Consider the following 17,662-nt stretch of genomic DNA (forward strand, 5'->3'; position numbering starts at 1 on the left):
TGCAACATATGCCTCGCCCTTTGGAGCCGTGAGTGTGAGAAACATCGTCGACCAAGCTTCCAGCGAAGCAACACCATCCTACCGTTGGATGCCGCAATGGCAAACAGCGCAGCCGGGCGGCGCTTTCCCAGAAACTTGCCCAAATTGCAAGGACCTTATCCTTATGTATGATATTGGAATTGGGTAAGTCTTTTGCGTTGCAAAAGCCTCGGTGTTGGCGCATGCCAAAGTCAAATGTACTCTGCAAAGAGCTGCCATGCGCACCGAGCAGAGGGCTTGTCGGCGGATTTTCGTACGTCCAGATACATGAGATTCTCGAACGGGTTGTGATGTGACCTGTTAGAGCTGACTTTTGCCAGCGCAAGCGTGATGCTGGATGTGAAGGCTCAGAAACTTTGTCCTCTCATCCGATACGTGGCACACAAGAAGTGCAAGGTTCTATCAAATGTATTTTCACCAGGGTACGCGACAGTGTGAGACACTACACGCAATCCCTGCTCTTCCTTATATGGGACAAGAAGAGCTGCTCAATACAGCATCAGGAACTGATTCAAGTTGGTCGACTCAAACGTCACAGTTCGTTTAGATTGTGAAAATCTAAGCGTTCTGGATGGTGACCTCAACCTCAACTCCGGGCTCGATAGAGATGGAGGTCTGCGCGATTGGAATGGGTGGACGGATATAAGTGTCATGTCATGTAAACAGAAACATGGGTAAAGTCAACTTACGATCTGCTTGACGATCTCAGAGGGAGAGTGGAGGTCGATGAGACGCTTGTGGATACGCATCTCGTAACGGTCCCAGGTCTTGGAACCCTCACCACAAGGGGTCTTACGGGTGGTGATACGGAGGACCTTGGTGGGGAGACGGACGGGTCCCTTGACCTTGAGCTGCTTGTCCTTGGCACGGTGGATCAAGTCAGCGCAGACTGCAGAAGGAGGGAGTAGAAGAATAAGTATCAAAGTTCTTGGCGTTCAATGTTCATTCTTGATCACTTTTCCTAGTGCCTGCATTTCTACTCCGTCCCCTCCATTCAGACCGCGCCCCCTTTTCGCTCGCCATTCCTACATCCCTTCATTTCTCCACCCCCTCATGCCTAACAGCGCTATAATGTAAACTCCCGCCGGTTGCACCTCCAGCCTCCCACTGTCCTCTGTCGAACTGTATCCCCTCCACGTACCCTTCTCGAGGTTCTTGACGTTGCGAGAGGTGAGGGTAATACGAATGCGGTGGATCTTGGGCTCCACGGCCTCTTCGTAACCTTGCTTTCCCTTAGGAGCGACGTAAGACATGTTGCTGTATGTAGACGGAGTAACACGACTCAGCGGTGACTCTGGGATTTTGCGTTTGCTGGAGAGAGAGAGCGAGCGAGCGAGAGGGCGAGAAACGGTTTCTCTTGACCGCCCAACGCAACCCTTCCTGAGGAAATTTTTGCTTTTCGAGAGCGTCACGTGAAGTAGCGTGATTGGCACGTAATTCAATTGAGTTTTTTGTCCAACTTAGGAACGCAGCCAATCACGTCACGTCCGATTTCAAATCAATCGGCGTTGAACTGTCTTCACTCTGAAGGATCCTGCTCTGCCAACTCGCAACCTCCACACTCATCGCAACTCCGCAAGCCAGTCGCATCCTGCTACTCTCATCGCACACAGCAACACCATGTCCCAGCAAGCCACTGCCTCCCACAACAACCGCAAGCTGCTCATTACGGGCGCCACAGGATACATCGGCGGCACGGTTCTCGCCGCTCTCGCTCACACCAACAAATACCACATCACAGCTCTTGTCAGAGACGATGACCGCGCCAACACCCTCAAGAAGCACGTCAACGGCATCAACACCGCCGTTGGCGGCTACACCGACTATCATGTTCTAGAGAACGCAGCAAAAGAAGCCGATATCGTCGTGCACACAGCTGAATCGGCCGATAACCTCGACGCGGCGAAGGCCATCCTGAAGGGGCTGCAAAGTGTCAAACGCTCCTTCCCTGCCGTCTACATTCACACCTCTGGCACAGGTGTTCTCTCCGACTCGGCACAAGGACACCCAGCCAATCCCAACGTCTACACAGACGTCGACATGAGCCAAATCAACACGTTGGCGGACGACCAGCCGCATCGTAATGTTGACCTCGAGATCTTGAACGCAGTCCGCGGGAAAGCGGACACCATCCGCACCGCCATCGTGTGCCCTCCCTTGATCTACGGCCTCGGTACCGGCGCGTTCAATGTCCACTCTCAGCAGGTGCCTGCTATGATCAAAGCTGCTCAGAAGAAGGGACACGCGGTGCACGCGGGCAAGGGCGACAATCTATGGAATAACGTGCATGTACGCGATCTCGCAAAGGCGTTTACACTCATCCTTGAGAAGCTGGTGGCGGGCGATCCTAACGCGCCCGTTAATGAGAACGGATACTACTTCGTCGAGAATGGCGAGCATAGCTTCCGCGCGTTGGCTACCGATATCGCGTTGGCGTTGGAGGCACATGGCGTTGGTGATGGGAAGGCGCACCCTCTCAAGGAGGCGAAAGAGATCGCGGCACTTCTGGGTGAGGGTTATCCCGGTGGGAAACATATGCTGGCTGGCAACTCTCGCTCTCGAGCGGTGCTCGTGAGGAAGCTGGGATGGCAGCCGGTGGAAAAGTCGCTTGGGGAGACCGTCCCCTACGAAGTGGCGTACTGGGTTGACCAGGCGAAGAAGCAGTAGTGATCTTATGGGCGTATATCAAATTTCGCGTTTTTGGTTGAGTACGGGTTAAGTCCTGTTCCATCCATCTGCAGCCAGGTGCATCCATTTCTTGGTATCACATGTAGTCGATAGTAAAATATAGTCGACTCGGTCACATCAAAGTAGCAGAGCAGATATTTGCAGCGTTCAAATGGGAGATGTATGTACCTGTCATCGTTGTGTGGTGTGCATACTGTCGAGACCGGATCCATTCCGTACTTGACTGGGAGAGCTGGTACCGTAAGTGTACGGATGACAACACCTCGAGCGGCGACGGGACGGGCCGCGAGCCAAACTGACGCGCGGTATCGGATCAGACGCACATGAAATGTTGGATACTGCGAGCACAAGTAAGACGGACACCCTGAAATGTGTACAGTACAGTATGTAAGTGCCCTTCCTTGGCTAAGATATGTACATATGTATCTGCAAGCCATCTCGTTCGAAGATACTGAGCGATGATCCTGATATGCGTGCGGTCAAAGTCCATCGCGCGCCGAAGAAGGAATGACAGACAAAAGCCGTTGACGAGCAAGATTGCGAGTCGTTCTCCGAGTCTTTTGCACATGCATCGAAAGCTATCTGCATCATGAAGCCATGGGGCTCGGGAGGCCGTCTGTCCGTCTGTCTTGCGAGCGAGAGAATGTCAGCGAAGCCATTGTGCGAGTGATGACGGCGGATGTCCACAACTCCCGGCGTGGGAATCCCGCGAGTCGGAAGCCATGACGAGAGCGCTTCCTTCGTTTCCCATCGTTTCCATTCCACAGCGGTTTCCCCAATACACTCCAGCCTGCCAGCTTCCATAGAGCTAGCTCTTCACGTCAATAGATACTCAGAGGTGTTCACACTTGCCTGCTTCTTCCATTCGCGGCCTTAGATCATCCTGTCGCAGTGCGCTTTCCAACCTTCCTCTATCCGAGCCATTCCCATCAACCTTCCATTAAAGTCTAGGAACATGGTGAGCCATAAAGCTGAGACCAACGGGGCACCTGCCCCGGGTCGTATCATCGTAGTCACGCACCACCTGCCATGGACGGCGACAACGACCACCGGCGTAAAAGCACCGTCGCGTAGCCCCACTAGCAAGCAGGCACCCAATCTGCCAATTTTCCAAGAAGGCGGCAATGCTTGCCAAGACGGCTTCTGCAAAGGTCCTGGAGACGCTGTACCTGGAGGGAAGTGGAAGTTCCAACGGCGTCGTGGACACTCGGCGATCTATGCTGGAATTACCTCGCTCAAGAAGGATGATGTCGTCCACGTTGGCTGGACTGGGAATACATATGATGATGACTGCTATCCGATGGACGCTACCGCGATGACCCAGGAGCTCCAGGACTCCCTGACCAAGGAGCTCTGGGAGGGTATGAAGTGCGTTCCAGTGCTCATCGATGAAAAGAAGGCGGCGGGACACTACGAAGGGTATTGCAAGACAGGTACGTACCCTCATCCATGTCTCTCCATAATATCCTCTTACTAACCGCACAATTGGTTGGAAGACCTTTGGCCGCTTATGCATTATGTGCTTTGGGACGCCGCACTGGACTCGAACCGACAGGACACGAAGCTGTGGGAAGACTACAAGAGCGTCAACGAAGACTTTGCCAAAACCATTGTCAAAGTTTACCAACCTGGGGATGTCAGTGAGTAAAATGGAATTACCTGACCAGGTCTTTCCATTGTCACTGGATTAACCGGATTTCTAGTTTGGATACACGATTACCACCTGCTACTCCTGCCATCGCTTTTGCGTGCTGCTATTCCGGAGGCGTGTATTGGTTTCTTCCTGCACACTCCTTTCCCGAGCTCTGAGCTCTTCCGGTGCCTTCCAAGTAAGGTTGTCACCTTAACGCGTTCCAATCCTCGCCCCAGCTCACCCGTTTACCTCACAGAGCGGAAAGAGATCTTAAAAGGCGTTTTGGGATCCACGATGATTGGCTTCCAAACGTACTCCTACGCAAGGCATTTCTTGAGCAGCTGTACGCGAGTTTTGGGGCTGGAATCTACACCCATAGGCGTGGACTACAACGGATCGTCGGTCGCCATTCACATTATCCCCATCGGCATCGATCCGACGGAGCTGGAGAGACGAAGGTGACTATATAGGTCCTTTGAGGCAAAGCCCCAACGTATGTCTCACACGAGCACTCTTTTGTCTCTGAAGAAAACTTCCCAATGTTTTGGAGAAGATGGCCTCCATCAAAGAGATGTATGCCGGGAAGAAGATCATCATTGGGCGGGACAAGTTGGATCACGTCAAAGGGGTACAGCATAAGATGAATGCATTCCAAAGCTTTTTGACCATGTTTCCGGAATGGCAGAATAAGGTTTGGCCTGGAAGTGTATTCTCGGATCCTTGCGTTCCCATGGCTAAGCTTTGATGAACATTTCCTTCAGGTGGTTCTCATTCAAGTCACTTCGCCACCAGAACGGGATTCACCAAAACTTGAGGCGAAGGTCTCCGAACTCGTGTCGCGTATCAATGGCAGTTTTGGCACACTGGAATTCGCCCCGGTACATCATTACCATCAGCACCTCGAACAGGACGACTACTACGCGCTTCTGAGCATCGCCGATCTTGGGTTGATCACAGCTGTACGCGATGGTATGAACACCACATCGCACGAGTTCGTCGTATGTCAGCGGGAGAAGAAGGGTCCTTTGATCCTCAGCGAGTTCACCGGAACAGCGGGATCTTTGAGCGCTGCCATTCTCGTCAACCCGTGGGACTATCAGGGTGTCGCAAATACCATCAACGAAGCCCTCACCTTGTCCAAGGAAGAGAAAGCGATCAAACACCAGCAAATGCTCGACCACGTCCTGAGCAACACCGCCGCGTTCTGGGCTGCCACTTTCGTCAAGGAACTGCGAATGGCCTCGCAACTGCCATCCATGACAAGCACGACGCCGGTTCTGGACATTCCATTGGTTGTGGAGCGGTACAGGAAGGCAAAGAGGCGGTTGCTGATGTTTGACTATGATGGAACGTTGACGCCGATCGTCAAAACACCTGGAGCTGCTCTCCCACCGCCGGAAATGCTGAAGGCAATGCAGGTTCTGGCCAATGATCCGAAGAACGTTGTTTTTATCATCTCTGGCAGAGATCAGGAGTGTCTCGAGAACTGGATGGGAGGAGTGAAGGGACTGGGGCTCAGGTGAGGGACGGGTTTTGGGCTTGAGAACCCTGCAGTTGTATTGTCTCATGTCCATTTGACACACTCTCTATCGCGCAGTGCTGAGCACGGTTGCTTCCTCAAATACCCATCATCCGACGGGAAAGCAGAAGATTGGATCAACTTGTCCGAAGAGCTCGACTTCGGATGGAAGAAGGAGGTCAGCGAGATCTTTGACTACTACACCGAACGGACCCAGGGCTCCTTCGTGGAACACAAGCGGTGCTCGATCACGTGGCACTACCGTATGGCGGATCCAGAATATGGGTATGTCATATCGTCTCTCAATTAAGGGAAGGTAGTGAATTGAACGCCAATCCCGCTCTTGACAGGTTATTCCAAGCCAACGAATGTCAGAATCACCTCGAAAATGCGGTGCTGTCGAAGTTGCCAATTGAGATCCTGATCGGAAAAAAGAACCTTGAGGTGCCTATGAGAGCCGGATCATCTGATGTTTCCAAAGCATTTAGCTGACCCACATGTCATCTTGATCAGGTTCGACCCATCGCGATCAACAAGGGCGAGATCGTGAAACGCCTCATCCAACAAACCCCCGGAATCGACTTCCTCTTCTGCGCCGGAGACGACCGAACCGACGAAGACATGTTCAAGCAAGTCCGCAAAACCGAACTCCCCGACGAGGTGCAACACAACTGCACGATCGGAAGCGCCACCAAAAAGACGCACGCGCAATGGCACGTCCCTTCGCCCGCGGAACTGAACGGACTTCTCGCTGAGCTCGCCAAAGTAACAAATTGACTCTATTTATAACCGTTCGTCGAAGTTGTCGAGAGATCTTACGGAGACCGGAAGGAGAATAATGTGCATACGGGGATTGCATACTTGTATATGTAGGATAGGGATTTGAATTGTTGGGTATGCTTTGGAATTGGGTTGTGTGCGCGACCTTCCCATTTGATATAGATATCCTAGATGTTCATTGGGATTTTCAATCATTGCATCCTTATTTCTCTATCTATTCAAGGCGGAAACCTTTCTTGTGTTCCGGCGGAAAGGCTTTGTATGCTGACGATATTCCCTCGATCTTCACTAAATTCATGTTTGTAAATTACACCTATCGAAGCCCCTACTTCACCGAGCCCCAAAACTTCTCAAGAATCTTGCAGAAAGCCAATGCCTTCTCCGCATCCTTCTTTTCCTTCTCACTTCCTCGACCCTGACGTTCGCTCAACCCCCGTAATGCAGCCTCGGTCGCCTTAAACGTAGCATCCGCCTCTCCCCTCAACTCCTTCAAAACCTCATCCGTCTCAGCCGCCCGCTTGTACAATGCAAACTCAGTGATGGCCAGCGTGAACGCCGACTCGCCGATGAGGACGAGCTCGATCGGCGGGAGCGCGTTCGCGGCGTCTTGCAGGGTCTTGTCAACCTCACTCCCGCCGTTGTTGGACTCCCCACTAGCGGCGGCGCCCGACCCGTCCTTCGACAGTAACGCGTTCATCCGTCGCACGAGCCCAAACAGGGTTCCCATCGTGGCCCCTTGCCCGCCGTGCACGGACATGGTGGCCTCAAAGACATGCTTGCGATCCCAGTCCTGCTCTTCTTTCGTGACGAGTAGATGGTCTGCATCGAGGTACAGGCGGAAGTAGCCGACAAAATTGCGCACGACGAGAAGGAGACTGCGGGTTGCGTCGATGGACAGTTGCGTGGACGGTATTCCTTGTTGGGAGGAGTCGGATTCGCCAGCGGTGGTCGTGCGATTCGTCGCAGCTTTTTGTTGTTGTTGAGACAATGGCAGGACTGCTGAAAGATCCCAATCGCTCCCCAGTCCGGCCAACCCAACGCCAGTCCCGACGGAAGCGATTCGGTGGTGCATCTCGTACGGGTTGTCTAACAAGAACGCAAAGTAGCCGAGCACTTGCAGAGCCAACTCAATGACAGCGTCCAGGATTGCATAATCCGCCCCACCGCTGTTCCCTGCCATAGCGTCAAGCTCCGCATCGGGCTGATTCGCCCATGAACACAGGGTGTAGAACAGTTCGCTGATCCTCAGTATCTCCTCAATCCTCGCTAGCGGAATGTTCCCATCCACCCTGACGTCGATGGCTTTAGTGATTTGGGTCTGATACACCCTGATGAAGCCTGTAGCTTCTTCTACGAGTGTGGGATTGTATCCCAGGAACTGGACAACGCGGGTGGAGAGGGACAGCATGGCGCACCATACCTTGTGCCAGGGATTGCGCCGTTGCGTGTCGATGTACGGTGAGATCAGGCCCTGATTCAACGCAGGCGTCATGGAATTGTTGGACAGGTAAACGACGATGTTTTCCGCGGCCAGGCGCTCAGCGCCCAGCGGGGTTTCAGCGATGGCAAGCATGGCGAACAGGAGGTCGTGTGCGAACATCGGCCACTCCTCAAAGGTCTCCGAAACCGCTTTTTGCAGGACTACGACAAGAAGCTGCACCACTTCATAGCGATCCATTGTTGCGATGGCTGAGGTTGGGTCGAGATACTCGCTAAACCCCATTATCTCGGTAAAGCATGTGAGAGTAACATTGACTTCGCGTTGCTGTTTAATATATTGCTCCGGTCCGAGACCTTTCAGCAACAGTGATAGGCCCTTGCTCACGACGGGAAGGAGCAATTGCATCGTTTCCCGAATTTCTGGTGCAACCTTCGTCTTCCCATCCTGGGTGTTTGCCCTCAACGTCCTCAGGCCAGCCCCGATGGCAGCCAATAGCTCGACATGGAAAGGGTATTCCGATAACGTTCCCCTCGGCCCCAAGATATACGTCTCCGCCGACATACAATGATGCAGACGCTTCACGATATCCGCCGCTTCTTTGGCGTTTGTGTCCAGAGGGCGTTCCTTTATTAGGTCGTCCCAGACCGCAACAAGGAACAACAGTAGGTTGCTGATTTCCGTCCGGTAAGTAATGGCGGCCCCATCTGTCCTGTGGTCGTTCACCAATGTTTCCGTTAACCTTGTGATCAGCTGATATATCTGATTCGCCGACAGCTTCGTCTCCGTTGGCGCCGTACGTCCCTTGGATTCACCAGGGCCAGCCAGGTACATGGTCGCGTATACCTTCAGGAACTGCTTCCATGCCCTCACAAGCGCGATATGGGCGTCAGTCATCGATCGGTTATGGTTCAGTGCACATAGTCGGGACAGGAATTCAGCATATGTTTCTTGCTCTTCGTCGTCGGCCCTGTACTGGATATGCCCGCTCATTTTCGCACGAAGAAGCTCCAAGTCGTACACGTAATTATCGCCGAACTGGCTGTCAACGTCGAGATCATCCGACCAGTTCAGCAGTTTATATGCTGGCAGCGAAAGCGGGATGTTGAGATGGCCGACCAGATCCAGTACTTCCAGCGGTAGGTCTGATTTGATAGGTAAGGTGGAGTCATCGGTAAAGAGCGCGAGTTGGCCTTGTGCATTTTGTTTCTCGAATACCGTTTTGACGGCCCTCAAGGCTGCAGAATTCCCTTGCATGCCTTTCGAGAAGTAGACCTCAAAGGCCAGGATGCGGAGCGCATAGGTCCGCACGAGTTTCCCGTAACAGAACCGTCGAAGCTGCGTGTGCTCCTCGGATAAGGATCGAGGCTCCAGTCCTACGAGCGGCTCTTCCGTGGGCTCGGGCGGATCGTCACTGAACACTTCGTCGAGCGACGACCAAAACTCTGCTCGGGCGCGTAGCTTATCCAGCATGACCATATACTGTGGGGCATTCTGCCACAACGCGTCCATGAGTCGCATCGCAGCAGGTAGCGTGGAGGGGGCTTCGTCGAGAACATTCTTCCATCTCGTCAGCAGGGCGAGTGCCGGGGTGAGAACGGACAGTTCGGGAAGGTCCTGGGAACTGCCTGACGGCGGTTTACTGGTGGATGCATATAACTCGGCCACCGATGACGGTAAGGTCGGTTGTGCTGCTTCGCCGGTCAGCAGCATAGCTCCGAGTCCAGGTTGTGTCGCAATGACTATCGTGACTAGGTTGTATAATGCGGTTTGAAGTTCTTCGGAACTGCTGGCCGAAGATGAAGTATCCGTTAGGCCTTTGATTACCGACGACACAAAGTGATATGCATCAAGGCCGAGGTAACCGGCGAACGAAGGTTGAGCCGGCTGCCAGTCAGCTGCTACGGCGCACAGGAGTGTGAGGACTTCCGCAGCAAGGAGAGGTAATGGTCGGTGATTCTGATAGCTGATGTAACGCCCAAGAACCTGCACCAACTCCACGGGATCGCTCTGCGTGCCGTTCGTCTGAACCGTTCGGTCCAAGAGCGCGTGTTCGAGAAGCGAAATGTTCATCCCGCCAAGCTTTCTTCTCTTCAGCAAAGATTTCACGAACAGAAGAGCATTTTCGATACATTCTTCCGAAGTGCGAGCGCTCTGCATCCGAAGCTCACGATAAAACCTTAGCGGCACGTCGTTACCCAGGGAAACGATATCAATGAGCGGCGCAAGTTGGTACATGCTCCCGTCAGCCAGGTAACCGCGGGCGAGGTATTGCTGCACTGCGCTGAAATCAACCAGAGCCGCAGACCGTGATGGCGATTCTTCATGTGCCCATGACGAGTCAAACATGATCTGATTGAAGATCTGCAGAATCTTCAGGCCCAACTGATACTTGTGTTGAAGATGCACGTATCGCCATCCTCCATGTTTCGGAAACAGCTGGCTGTGGATGTAGACTACGGCCGAGAAGAGGACTTCTGACTTCAACACAGCGGAGTCGCGAATCCGGGCATGCGCAATGAGCTTCTTCTCCAAGCGCAAGCGGTTGTCCACACCCCCTACTTTCGCATCGAACGCTTCTCGCAGCTGAGCATCGCCTTGAGCACGCCAGAATTCGGCTTCCAGTTCGTGTTCCGCAGGCGAGAGCGAAACAGCTTGTGGTCGCAATGTTTGCGCATCCTTGATCAAAGCCGACACTAAATCCAAAAAGGCCATGGTCGTCGGGTATAAGCCCGCAGCGATTTCCGCTGGTAACAGCACCTCTTCCATGTAGCTGTTGGCGGATGACAATCGGATCGCGGCCGAGTACCGCGGAAAGAGCCCATCTATCCGCAAATGTTTCCATACTGCGTCGGGGAAGTATGGCAAGAGGAGGGACAAACAAGTCATGGCCGAGGTCAGGAGCTGGATTGGCGGAGTAGCGAACGTGCATGCCCGATTGAGAACTTGGCAAATAAGACCAACGAAATGCTCAGCTGTCTTTTCACCCCAGGTTGCCAGAGTCGTTGTGAACATGGAGACATGTGCAATAAACTCGCTGAGTAGAGTCTCGTCCGCGTGCTGGAGGAAGGTGTTGAGCAGCTTGAGAATGTCTGCGATGTGTTCCGGTTTGCCTGACGTGCATGTCGAGGGTTGCAATCCCGTGAGCAACCCAGCACCATGGAGGAAGGAGTCCATCATGCTGAAGAGAAGATGCCAGCCGGAGTAATTGAAACGAAGGAGTAAGATCTTCGGATCGTCATGGATCAGCTGTCCTTCACACTGCTCTGGCGGCCCCAGAATGAGGTCCCGCGCTCCATACACAATCCCCTGAGAGTATCCATTCCAAGCAAAGAACGTACTCCCACTCTCATTTTCTCTGAAGGGATCCTCCTGATAATCGTACGGTCGATAAAAGTCTGCAAACGTTGGCAGACTCTTGAAGTACCGAAAAACGTACGCGGCTGTCCGTGAGCTACTGATCGTCGAGCTCAGGAGTTGGACAAGCGAGCTGAACTCTATCGGAAAGGCTCTGCGCGCCGTGTCCAGCAGTGATCGGCGCTCGGGTATCCCATAGTCGTGCTCCCACCATTCCAACCCCAGTTGCTCTTCGTTTGTAAACAGACACGACAAGCACTGAAGGAAGACTTCTCGATCTGGCAGTGCCGAGGCATCCTCAACCGTCTCGAGAAGCAACATCAGCATATCCTTGATGATGCTCTTATATCCTAGCGCAATATGAACATCCACCACCATTGGGCCCCGCAGCGCGCCAATAAGGTACGGGATGGCTTGCCCAGCCAAATACGCTTGCTGGACCAGGAGCTGTGGAGTCCTCGAATATGGTACTCCAATGTTGACGTTCTCCTCGATGAATTTGCACACCTCCGCCTGTGGACCGTCGTTGAACTGTTCCAAGTACGGATGAACTGCCTGCATCAAGACACCCCAAGCCATCATGACCGGGGCAATAGGGTCACTGCGCCCATGCGACGCTACAATGCTGTGCTCGATGGCCCCGTAAATCTGTTTGATAGCATCCGGCGAGTCGGCGAAAGGTGCCGTGTCCAGATTGGTGGCGTCGATCAGCTCGTTGAGGCGCATCAGCTCGATGGAAACCATGACGCAAAGATCGGAAATATGCTTGGTGATGGCCGATGCCTCCTCATTAAGCAGAGATTCGTTGCTCTGACTCCGACCAAAATCAAAATCTTCGATCAACGAGCGAAGGAACCGACTAGCTAGCGTTGAAGAGCAAGGCGCGACGCTATAGTAGACCAAGAAGATGATCTGCAAAAGAACTCGTTGTTCTCGAACGAACTGGTTCGCCCACGTCCTCGCCCATTCAGGATCCGCCGCTACTTGAGGCGGAATCTCGCCACTAATAACAATGTCCAGCTGTTTCAAGAGACGCTCCCCAGCCGCTTCGCTGTCCTGGAACATCCCCTGGACAAATGTCAAGATATCTTCGTAGAACCGATGTTCCTCGTCGTCTGCAGCCCGTATTATCGCCACAAGCGCAAGCAGGGTCTCCTCCCTCTCATTCAGGTACTGCTGTTGCATTGCTACGACGAGCATCTCATCGTTGTAATTGATCTGTTTCATCTGCGACCAATCTATCCGCCGCCTCACCGCCGGAGCTTCCAGATCGTCTTTGATGCATGTTTCCAATATGCTCTCGCACTGCACTGCATCCAGATGCATGAGCGTGCTCATTTTGGCGAGGAAGTCTGCTTTTGGTTTCTCTGCCCGCTCTCTGACTTTCCGTGCCGACTCTTCGTTGGGCGCCTTGTACCCCCCAATGCCCCCCAAAAGCGCTTCGCGATGCGAATTGAGGTTGTACACAAACGTCTCTCTGGTACAGTTCCGCTCCCCCTCATTTTCGATCGCTTGCCATAACCCTTTTCGAGTCCAAGTCCTGTAAAAGGCCGCATCCTAAGATCAGTCAATTGCACTGTGGACGGCCAAGGCGCAAACGAATTGAAGCCATTACCTGATCTTCTCTTTGGGCGGCGCTGTCTTTGCTGAGACAGCAAAAGGTATATTCCCTGGTCGCGCCTGCGCCGCCATATCAAAATAGACTCAGGGGTCGGCGCCGGTGGAATGTACTTTTTGACCAGGGCGAGAGGCGAGGACGATCTTCGGGAAGGATCCCCCGTAGCGAGGCGTGTTTTACTGGGGTCTAAGTGACACGACGTGACGCCCTCTTTTTGAAGCCGGCTGAAAATGGGTTGCAGCAGGATACGGGATACGTATATATAAGAGACAGAGCGCCGTCGGCAGTCCATGTGCACATGAATCCATGTTTGGCTTTCCACGCAGGGAAGTTCTAACGCTCAGAGTCTCAGACCCAACGCGACGGGAGTCGGTTAGGGTTAGGGATACAGGCATGCGGTCTTTCGCATGGAAGTAGGAAGGAGTAGACGGCCCCTTCACAAGTGCCTAACATCAGTGTAGTCGATCGTAAATACATAGAGTATCGCACAAAGCAGGGAAGGATTTCGGGGAGCAAACCACGCCTTTTGTACGTTCGCCGTAAGGAGGATAATACCCAAAAGTATGAAAAAGAGATATTAACGAACCGCCGTATCGCAGATAGAGGACCCCTTTCCTTCCCTTGCACCCAAGCGTTTTATCCTGTACTTGTGTAATAGTGGTGTGTAAGATGCCTTCGGATATCCAGTTTAAGCTTTGGGACGGTCATTGATCAGATTTCGTCTCCTGAAGCCGGCCGAGAAGTCTCTAAGAACCGTGGCTAGTCGTCGCTCGTCGCGATGGTCGTTGATGGCACTGCAGTGGGGCAAATGTCAGCGCATTTTTAGATCATATAAGGGACGAGGTCCGGCCTGAACATACCTAACATATTTGCCCAAAAACTCCTCCTTGTCTTTGGCACTCAACTGGGCATCAGGGAACTGCCTGACAACCACCTCCGCAGACCTCGCACTCTCATCCGGAACCGCCTCCGCCAAGAACCTCAGCATGACCGCGATATCCAGATACAGTTCCCGCTCCTTGGGGAACGTGTAAATCAAGCCATGGAAGAGCTTCCCCACTAACACTTGCGAGTTGGCTTTAAGCAGCTGCACGATGGGGTCGACGACGGGCGTCGGGAGGGCCCGGGAGGTTGGCGAGGCGGAGCGGATGAGCTCGCGAGTGAAGGAGATAACAGCATGCAGGGCGTCTTGCTGCTCGATGGAAAGACAGGCGCCGGCGCAGTTGAAGAGCGAGGGGAGGAGGGGGGATTGGAAGAAGAGGAGGGGGCACTGGTCGAGGAGTTCACGGACGAGCTTGAAGTAGTCTTCAATCACTGTGAAATCGAGGGAAAAAAGGTCAGGCTTCCTCTGAGAGAACATGCATCGCAAGAGCCCGGATTCCAGAGACCCACCTCCAGGTATAGACTCCAATTCATTCGCCTTGCTCTGCAAGATCACAAACACCGAATTCGTCAAAGTCTCCACAATCTCGAAAACCACTTTGCCTTCCTCGGTATCATCGCTTCCATATTCCCTCGCACACCGCCATGACGCCCACAAATAGCTGGGGAAGCCTGTCTTGTTGAACATCTCGACAATCTTGGCCATCATTGGGGAGAGAACCGGGAAGAGGTGAAACTTGTACGACATCATCAGGTATGCGCAGCAGCGACAGAAGTTTTCGGAGACAGCGGGGACATGCCCAAGTAGCGTAATTGTGTTGTCGAGAACTGGCCAGATTTCTTGAATGACGGGGATGGCGGGATGTGCTTGAGTTGCTGGCCATTCGCTGTAATCCGGACAGCTATACCTGAGCATCGTGCCCAGATGATGCAGAACCGCAGCACTCTCCGCCACCGCTGCATCTTCTTCAGCTTCGCTTGCAGGCTTCCCCTTCGCTGCAATGGCATGTAGTTGTTGAGCCATCGGGTGGATGAACGTTTGTAGCGCCACGCCGAGATTGCTCAAAGGAACAGCAGCAAGGATGTATGCCATCGCCTCTGTGACGTCCTGAGCGTCATGAGGATTCATTGTCTGAATAGCTCCGGAATAGAACTGATGAAGTTGCTCGAGGTGGTTTACTAGATGCTGGGAGATTTAAAGGTTTATGAGACCCCGATTCTCGGAAAATGCGAATTAGCGCTCAGTGAAGCACTTACTGGTGCACACGCTTCTCCTAGGAACTTTAACGTTTGCGAGGCTGCCGCCGTGCATTCCGGATCCGCGAACCCTTTGAACACAAAGTTCAGCTGGTACGAAATGAACTCCGGATGTTTACTGGTCCAGTCCGCGTATCGTCCAATCACCAGGATCGTTGCATATCTGATCTTCGGTTGGTCGGGTAGATGCGGTATCATCTCCATCAGCTTCGGGAGCACGGAAACCTCGGTTCGAACCTCCCTGCACATGGCACGGAAGGCAAACAGCGGCGCCTCAATCCGTTGCCATTGAACGGAAGGATCAAACTCGCCATTGTTCCGCGCGTCGAGAAGCGCGCACAGCATCGCATATGGCCTAGCGAGGGCATCTTCAGCACCGAGAACTTGCACACAGTCCTTCAGCACGTCTCCCATTTCATGACGGAAGTCACGGAACTCGTCCCGCTCCTCGGCGCTCCAACCTTGCAGGTCCTCTGGGTAGTGCAAATGCTGGATGATGATGTCGATGAGCCTCTGATAGACTTGGTGGAACTTTGGCAGTGAAGCTGCGTTTACTTCCAAGAGAACTTCCAGTTTCAGGGACTCCCAGAAACGAAAAGTGATTTTAACGATATCCAGATCTTCGGAGGTCGCACATTCGAGCAAGCCCTCGATCACATCGACAAACTTCTCGTAGTTCGCCACGATCAGATCTGGCCATGCCTCCGCTGCATTCGTGAAAACTCGGCATAAATCTCTGACCACATCCGGATTGTCCTTCTCCTCTTCCAGTTTTGTTCGTAGTGGTAGAAGCATCGGGTATATTTCGTTGATGACCTCGTAAGGTCTGTCCTTCTTCGACGGCCGCGTTCGACGACATATCTCACAAATCAAATCTGTCGCTGTTTCGAAAAGATCTTCATCATTGACCGCATCGAACGCCACGCCAATAAGGGGCGTGGACGTTAGGAACGCGACTTCAATGTCGCCAGACCGCAGCCATCTCAAAAGACAATCCAGAATGTGACGGCGCAGTGCAGTGTTGCCGCCTTTAACCATCCGGATGACGTGAGTGGAATGACCTATGTACGTCGGAGCACAGATGGGATGCCTACCTGCGTTTGCGTGAAAGAACAACAGTAGATTGAGGACCTCCCTCGCATTTCCTCGTAATATCTTATCCGCTCGACCGTGGATCTCATCATTCTATGTTTGGCATTTTGTCAGCAAAGAAAGTGACGGCGCACGAGCCCCGAAATCCAAAATCCATCTACCCACATCCATTTGGATCCTGTTGTTGTATGTGAACTCCTCTGCTAATGACGCCAGGAACTCGAGCAATGGTCCAACCATCTCCACGTCCTTGCCAAACGTCTGGATCATTTGCTTGACTGGATCCTCCCAGCTGAACATCTGCATCGCCACATCCGCTAAGGACAGACATAACTGCGTGACCAGAGGCTTGGACCCTAGTCGGTTGCGGTGAAGTGTATGCAGCAAGGAGTCCCGCAAGGACTCTTGTATGGGTTGCTCAAGTTGTGTGAAGTCAAATTCTATCTGCCATCGCGGTAGCACTATTAAGTATTGACGTTATCGATATGAGCAGCTGTACAGCACCCACCTTTTGACGGAGAGTCTGTGCGGCAAATAGGCGCACTTCTGGGGGCAGGGTTTGCGATTGGAGGAGCTGATCTGAGATTGCCCAAGCTGAGGGCTGAGACAACGTTGAGACTTCAAGTACCACGTCGAGAGCAATTGTTGCAAGCAGGATCTCACCAGCTTCTGAAAGCTCTCCAACCACTTGTTGGCCTCCGTTTTGCTGTCGCCGCTGCCGCTTGGGTCGAAGAGCACTTGAAGGACACGAAGGACTTCTTCGAGAGAAACGTTCGACGACATTGTGTTTTGACCAACGAAAGGAGACGAAATGGTCATTGATAAGCAGGCGAGGGGTCGTATGCGCTCAGAGTCCGCGGGGAGACCTTCGGTACATGTAAGAATAATGTAGCGTTGGTATGAGTGCTGGCGGTGGCGGTAGCAGTCGTGGTCCCTGTCTGTCGGGGCTGAAAGTCCGAGCGAGTTGCAGACCGCCCATCAGATTTATTAAAGCCTGCGCAACGCTCACGTGATGAAACCCATGTGATGGAACGCTCTCTCGAACGCTCTCTAGGACCCTCTGAACTTCTTGATTCAACTTAGGGTTAGGGTTAGGGTTAGAGTCCTGATTCAATTGAGAATACAACGTTTACAAAGTAGGGTTAGGGTTAGGGTTAGGGTTAGGGTCTCGATTCAATTTAGAATACAGCGTTTACAGCATCACAAATCTGCCACATAGTAAGAATCTCGCGGCGTCAAGCTATCGTTTCAGAATAGCTTCATTAATCGTTTCATACAAATCAATGTGGCTCATCTGTGGGTGACTCAGCAGCGCCGTATTAAATATGGTGGCCGCGATAGCGCGGGATATGTCGCGCT

The 17,662-nt window shown here is 52.9% G+C and overlaps 5 protein-coding genes across 5 annotated transcripts; 2 read left to right on the plus strand and 3 right to left on the minus strand.

Moving 5' to 3' along the window:
* Positions 1–281: 281 nt before the first annotated feature.
* EV422DRAFT_541037 (ribosomal protein S10 domain-containing protein) lies at positions 282–1,445 on the minus strand. The gene is made up of 3 exons (XM_053071178.1): positions 1,181–1,445; positions 729–928; positions 282–654 (listed from the first exon to the last, which is right to left on the minus strand). Exons 1-3 carry the CDS (start codon positions 1,290–1,292, stop codon positions 598–600), a joined length of 369 nt encoding a protein of 122 aa, XP_052922500.1. The 5' UTR covers positions 1,293–1,445; the 3' UTR covers positions 282–597.
* Positions 1,446–1,546: 101 nt separating this feature from the next.
* Positions 1,547–2,873, plus strand: EV422DRAFT_216873 (uncharacterized protein). Its single transcript, XM_053065430.1, has one exon. It carries the CDS (start codon positions 1,660–1,662, stop codon positions 2,704–2,706), a length of 1,047 nt encoding a protein of 348 aa, XP_052922501.1. The 5' UTR covers positions 1,547–1,659; the 3' UTR covers positions 2,707–2,873.
* Positions 2,874–4,042: 1,169 nt separating this feature from the next.
* Positions 4,043–6,656, plus strand: EV422DRAFT_500019 (glycosyltransferase family 20-domain-containing protein; the record flags this gene model as incomplete). Its single annotated transcript, XM_053068116.1, has 9 exons — positions 4,043–4,160; positions 4,224–4,367; positions 4,431–4,556; positions 4,617–4,818; positions 4,889–5,051; positions 5,122–5,879; positions 5,958–6,164; positions 6,230–6,323; positions 6,393–6,656. The coding sequence occupies 9 exons, from the start codon at positions 4,043–4,045 to the stop codon at positions 6,654–6,656; spliced, it is 2,076 nt and encodes a 691-aa protein (XP_052922502.1).
* A 328-nt stretch (positions 6,657–6,984) lies between these two features.
* EV422DRAFT_508864 (nucleoporin subcomplex protein binding to Pom34-domain-containing protein) lies at positions 6,985–13,146 on the minus strand (the record flags this gene model as incomplete). Its single annotated transcript, XM_053068794.1, has 2 exons — positions 6,985–12,994; positions 13,070–13,146. The coding sequence occupies 2 exons, from the start codon at positions 13,144–13,146 to the stop codon at positions 6,985–6,987; spliced, it is 6,087 nt and encodes a 2,028-aa protein (XP_052922503.1).
* Positions 13,147–13,386: 240 nt separating this feature from the next.
* On the minus strand, positions 13,387–17,247 carry EV422DRAFT_541045 (armadillo-type protein). The gene is made up of 8 exons (XM_053071179.1): positions 16,967–17,247; positions 16,812–16,904; positions 16,469–16,747; positions 16,306–16,396; positions 15,212–16,239; positions 14,465–15,140; positions 13,933–14,386; positions 13,387–13,866 (listed from the first exon to the last, which is right to left on the minus strand). Exons 1-8 carry the CDS (start codon positions 17,120–17,122, stop codon positions 13,761–13,763), a joined length of 2,883 nt encoding a protein of 960 aa, XP_052922504.1. The 5' UTR covers positions 17,123–17,247; the 3' UTR covers positions 13,387–13,760.
* Between the last annotated feature and the right edge of the window lie 415 nt (positions 17,248–17,662).

Source organism: Fimicolochytrium jonesii, assembly GCF_025526975.1.
Source record: "Fimicolochytrium jonesii strain JEL569 chromosome Unknown EV422scaffold_27, whole genome shotgun sequence".
Classification (NCBI taxonomy): domain Eukaryota; kingdom Fungi; phylum Chytridiomycota; class Chytridiomycetes; order Spizellomycetales; family Powellomycetaceae; genus Fimicolochytrium; species Fimicolochytrium jonesii.

Bases quoted from the DNA above. Each gene is read 5' to 3' on its own strand.
- EV422DRAFT_541045 (XM_053071179.1), bottom strand. From the start codon at position 17,122: ATGACCATTTCGTCTCCTTTCGTTGGTCAAAACACAATGTCGTCGAAC. The intron at 16,397-16,468 runs GTGGGTAGATGG...TGCCAAACATAG, and splicing joins ACAACAGGATCCAAATGGAT to AATGATGAGATCCACGGTCG. The intron at 16,240-16,305 runs GTAGGCATCCCA...GGATGGTTAAAG, and splicing joins GTTCTTTCACGCAAACGCAG to GCGGCAACACTGCACTGCGC.
- EV422DRAFT_541037 (XM_053071178.1), bottom strand. From the start codon at position 1,292: ATGTCTTACGTCGCTCCTAAGGGAAAGCAAGGTTACGAAGAGGCCGTG. The intron at 929-1,180 runs GTACGTGGAGGG...CTCCTTCTGCAG, and splicing joins CGTCAAGAACCTCGAGAAGG to TCTGCGCTGACTTGATCCAC. The intron at 655-728 runs GTAAGTTGACTT...CCAATCGCGCAG, and splicing joins CTGAGATCGTCAAGCAGATC to ACCTCCATCTCTATCGAGCC.
- EV422DRAFT_216873 (XM_053065430.1), top strand. From the start codon at position 1,660: ATGTCCCAGCAAGCCACTGCCTCCCACAACAACCGCAAGCTGCTCATT.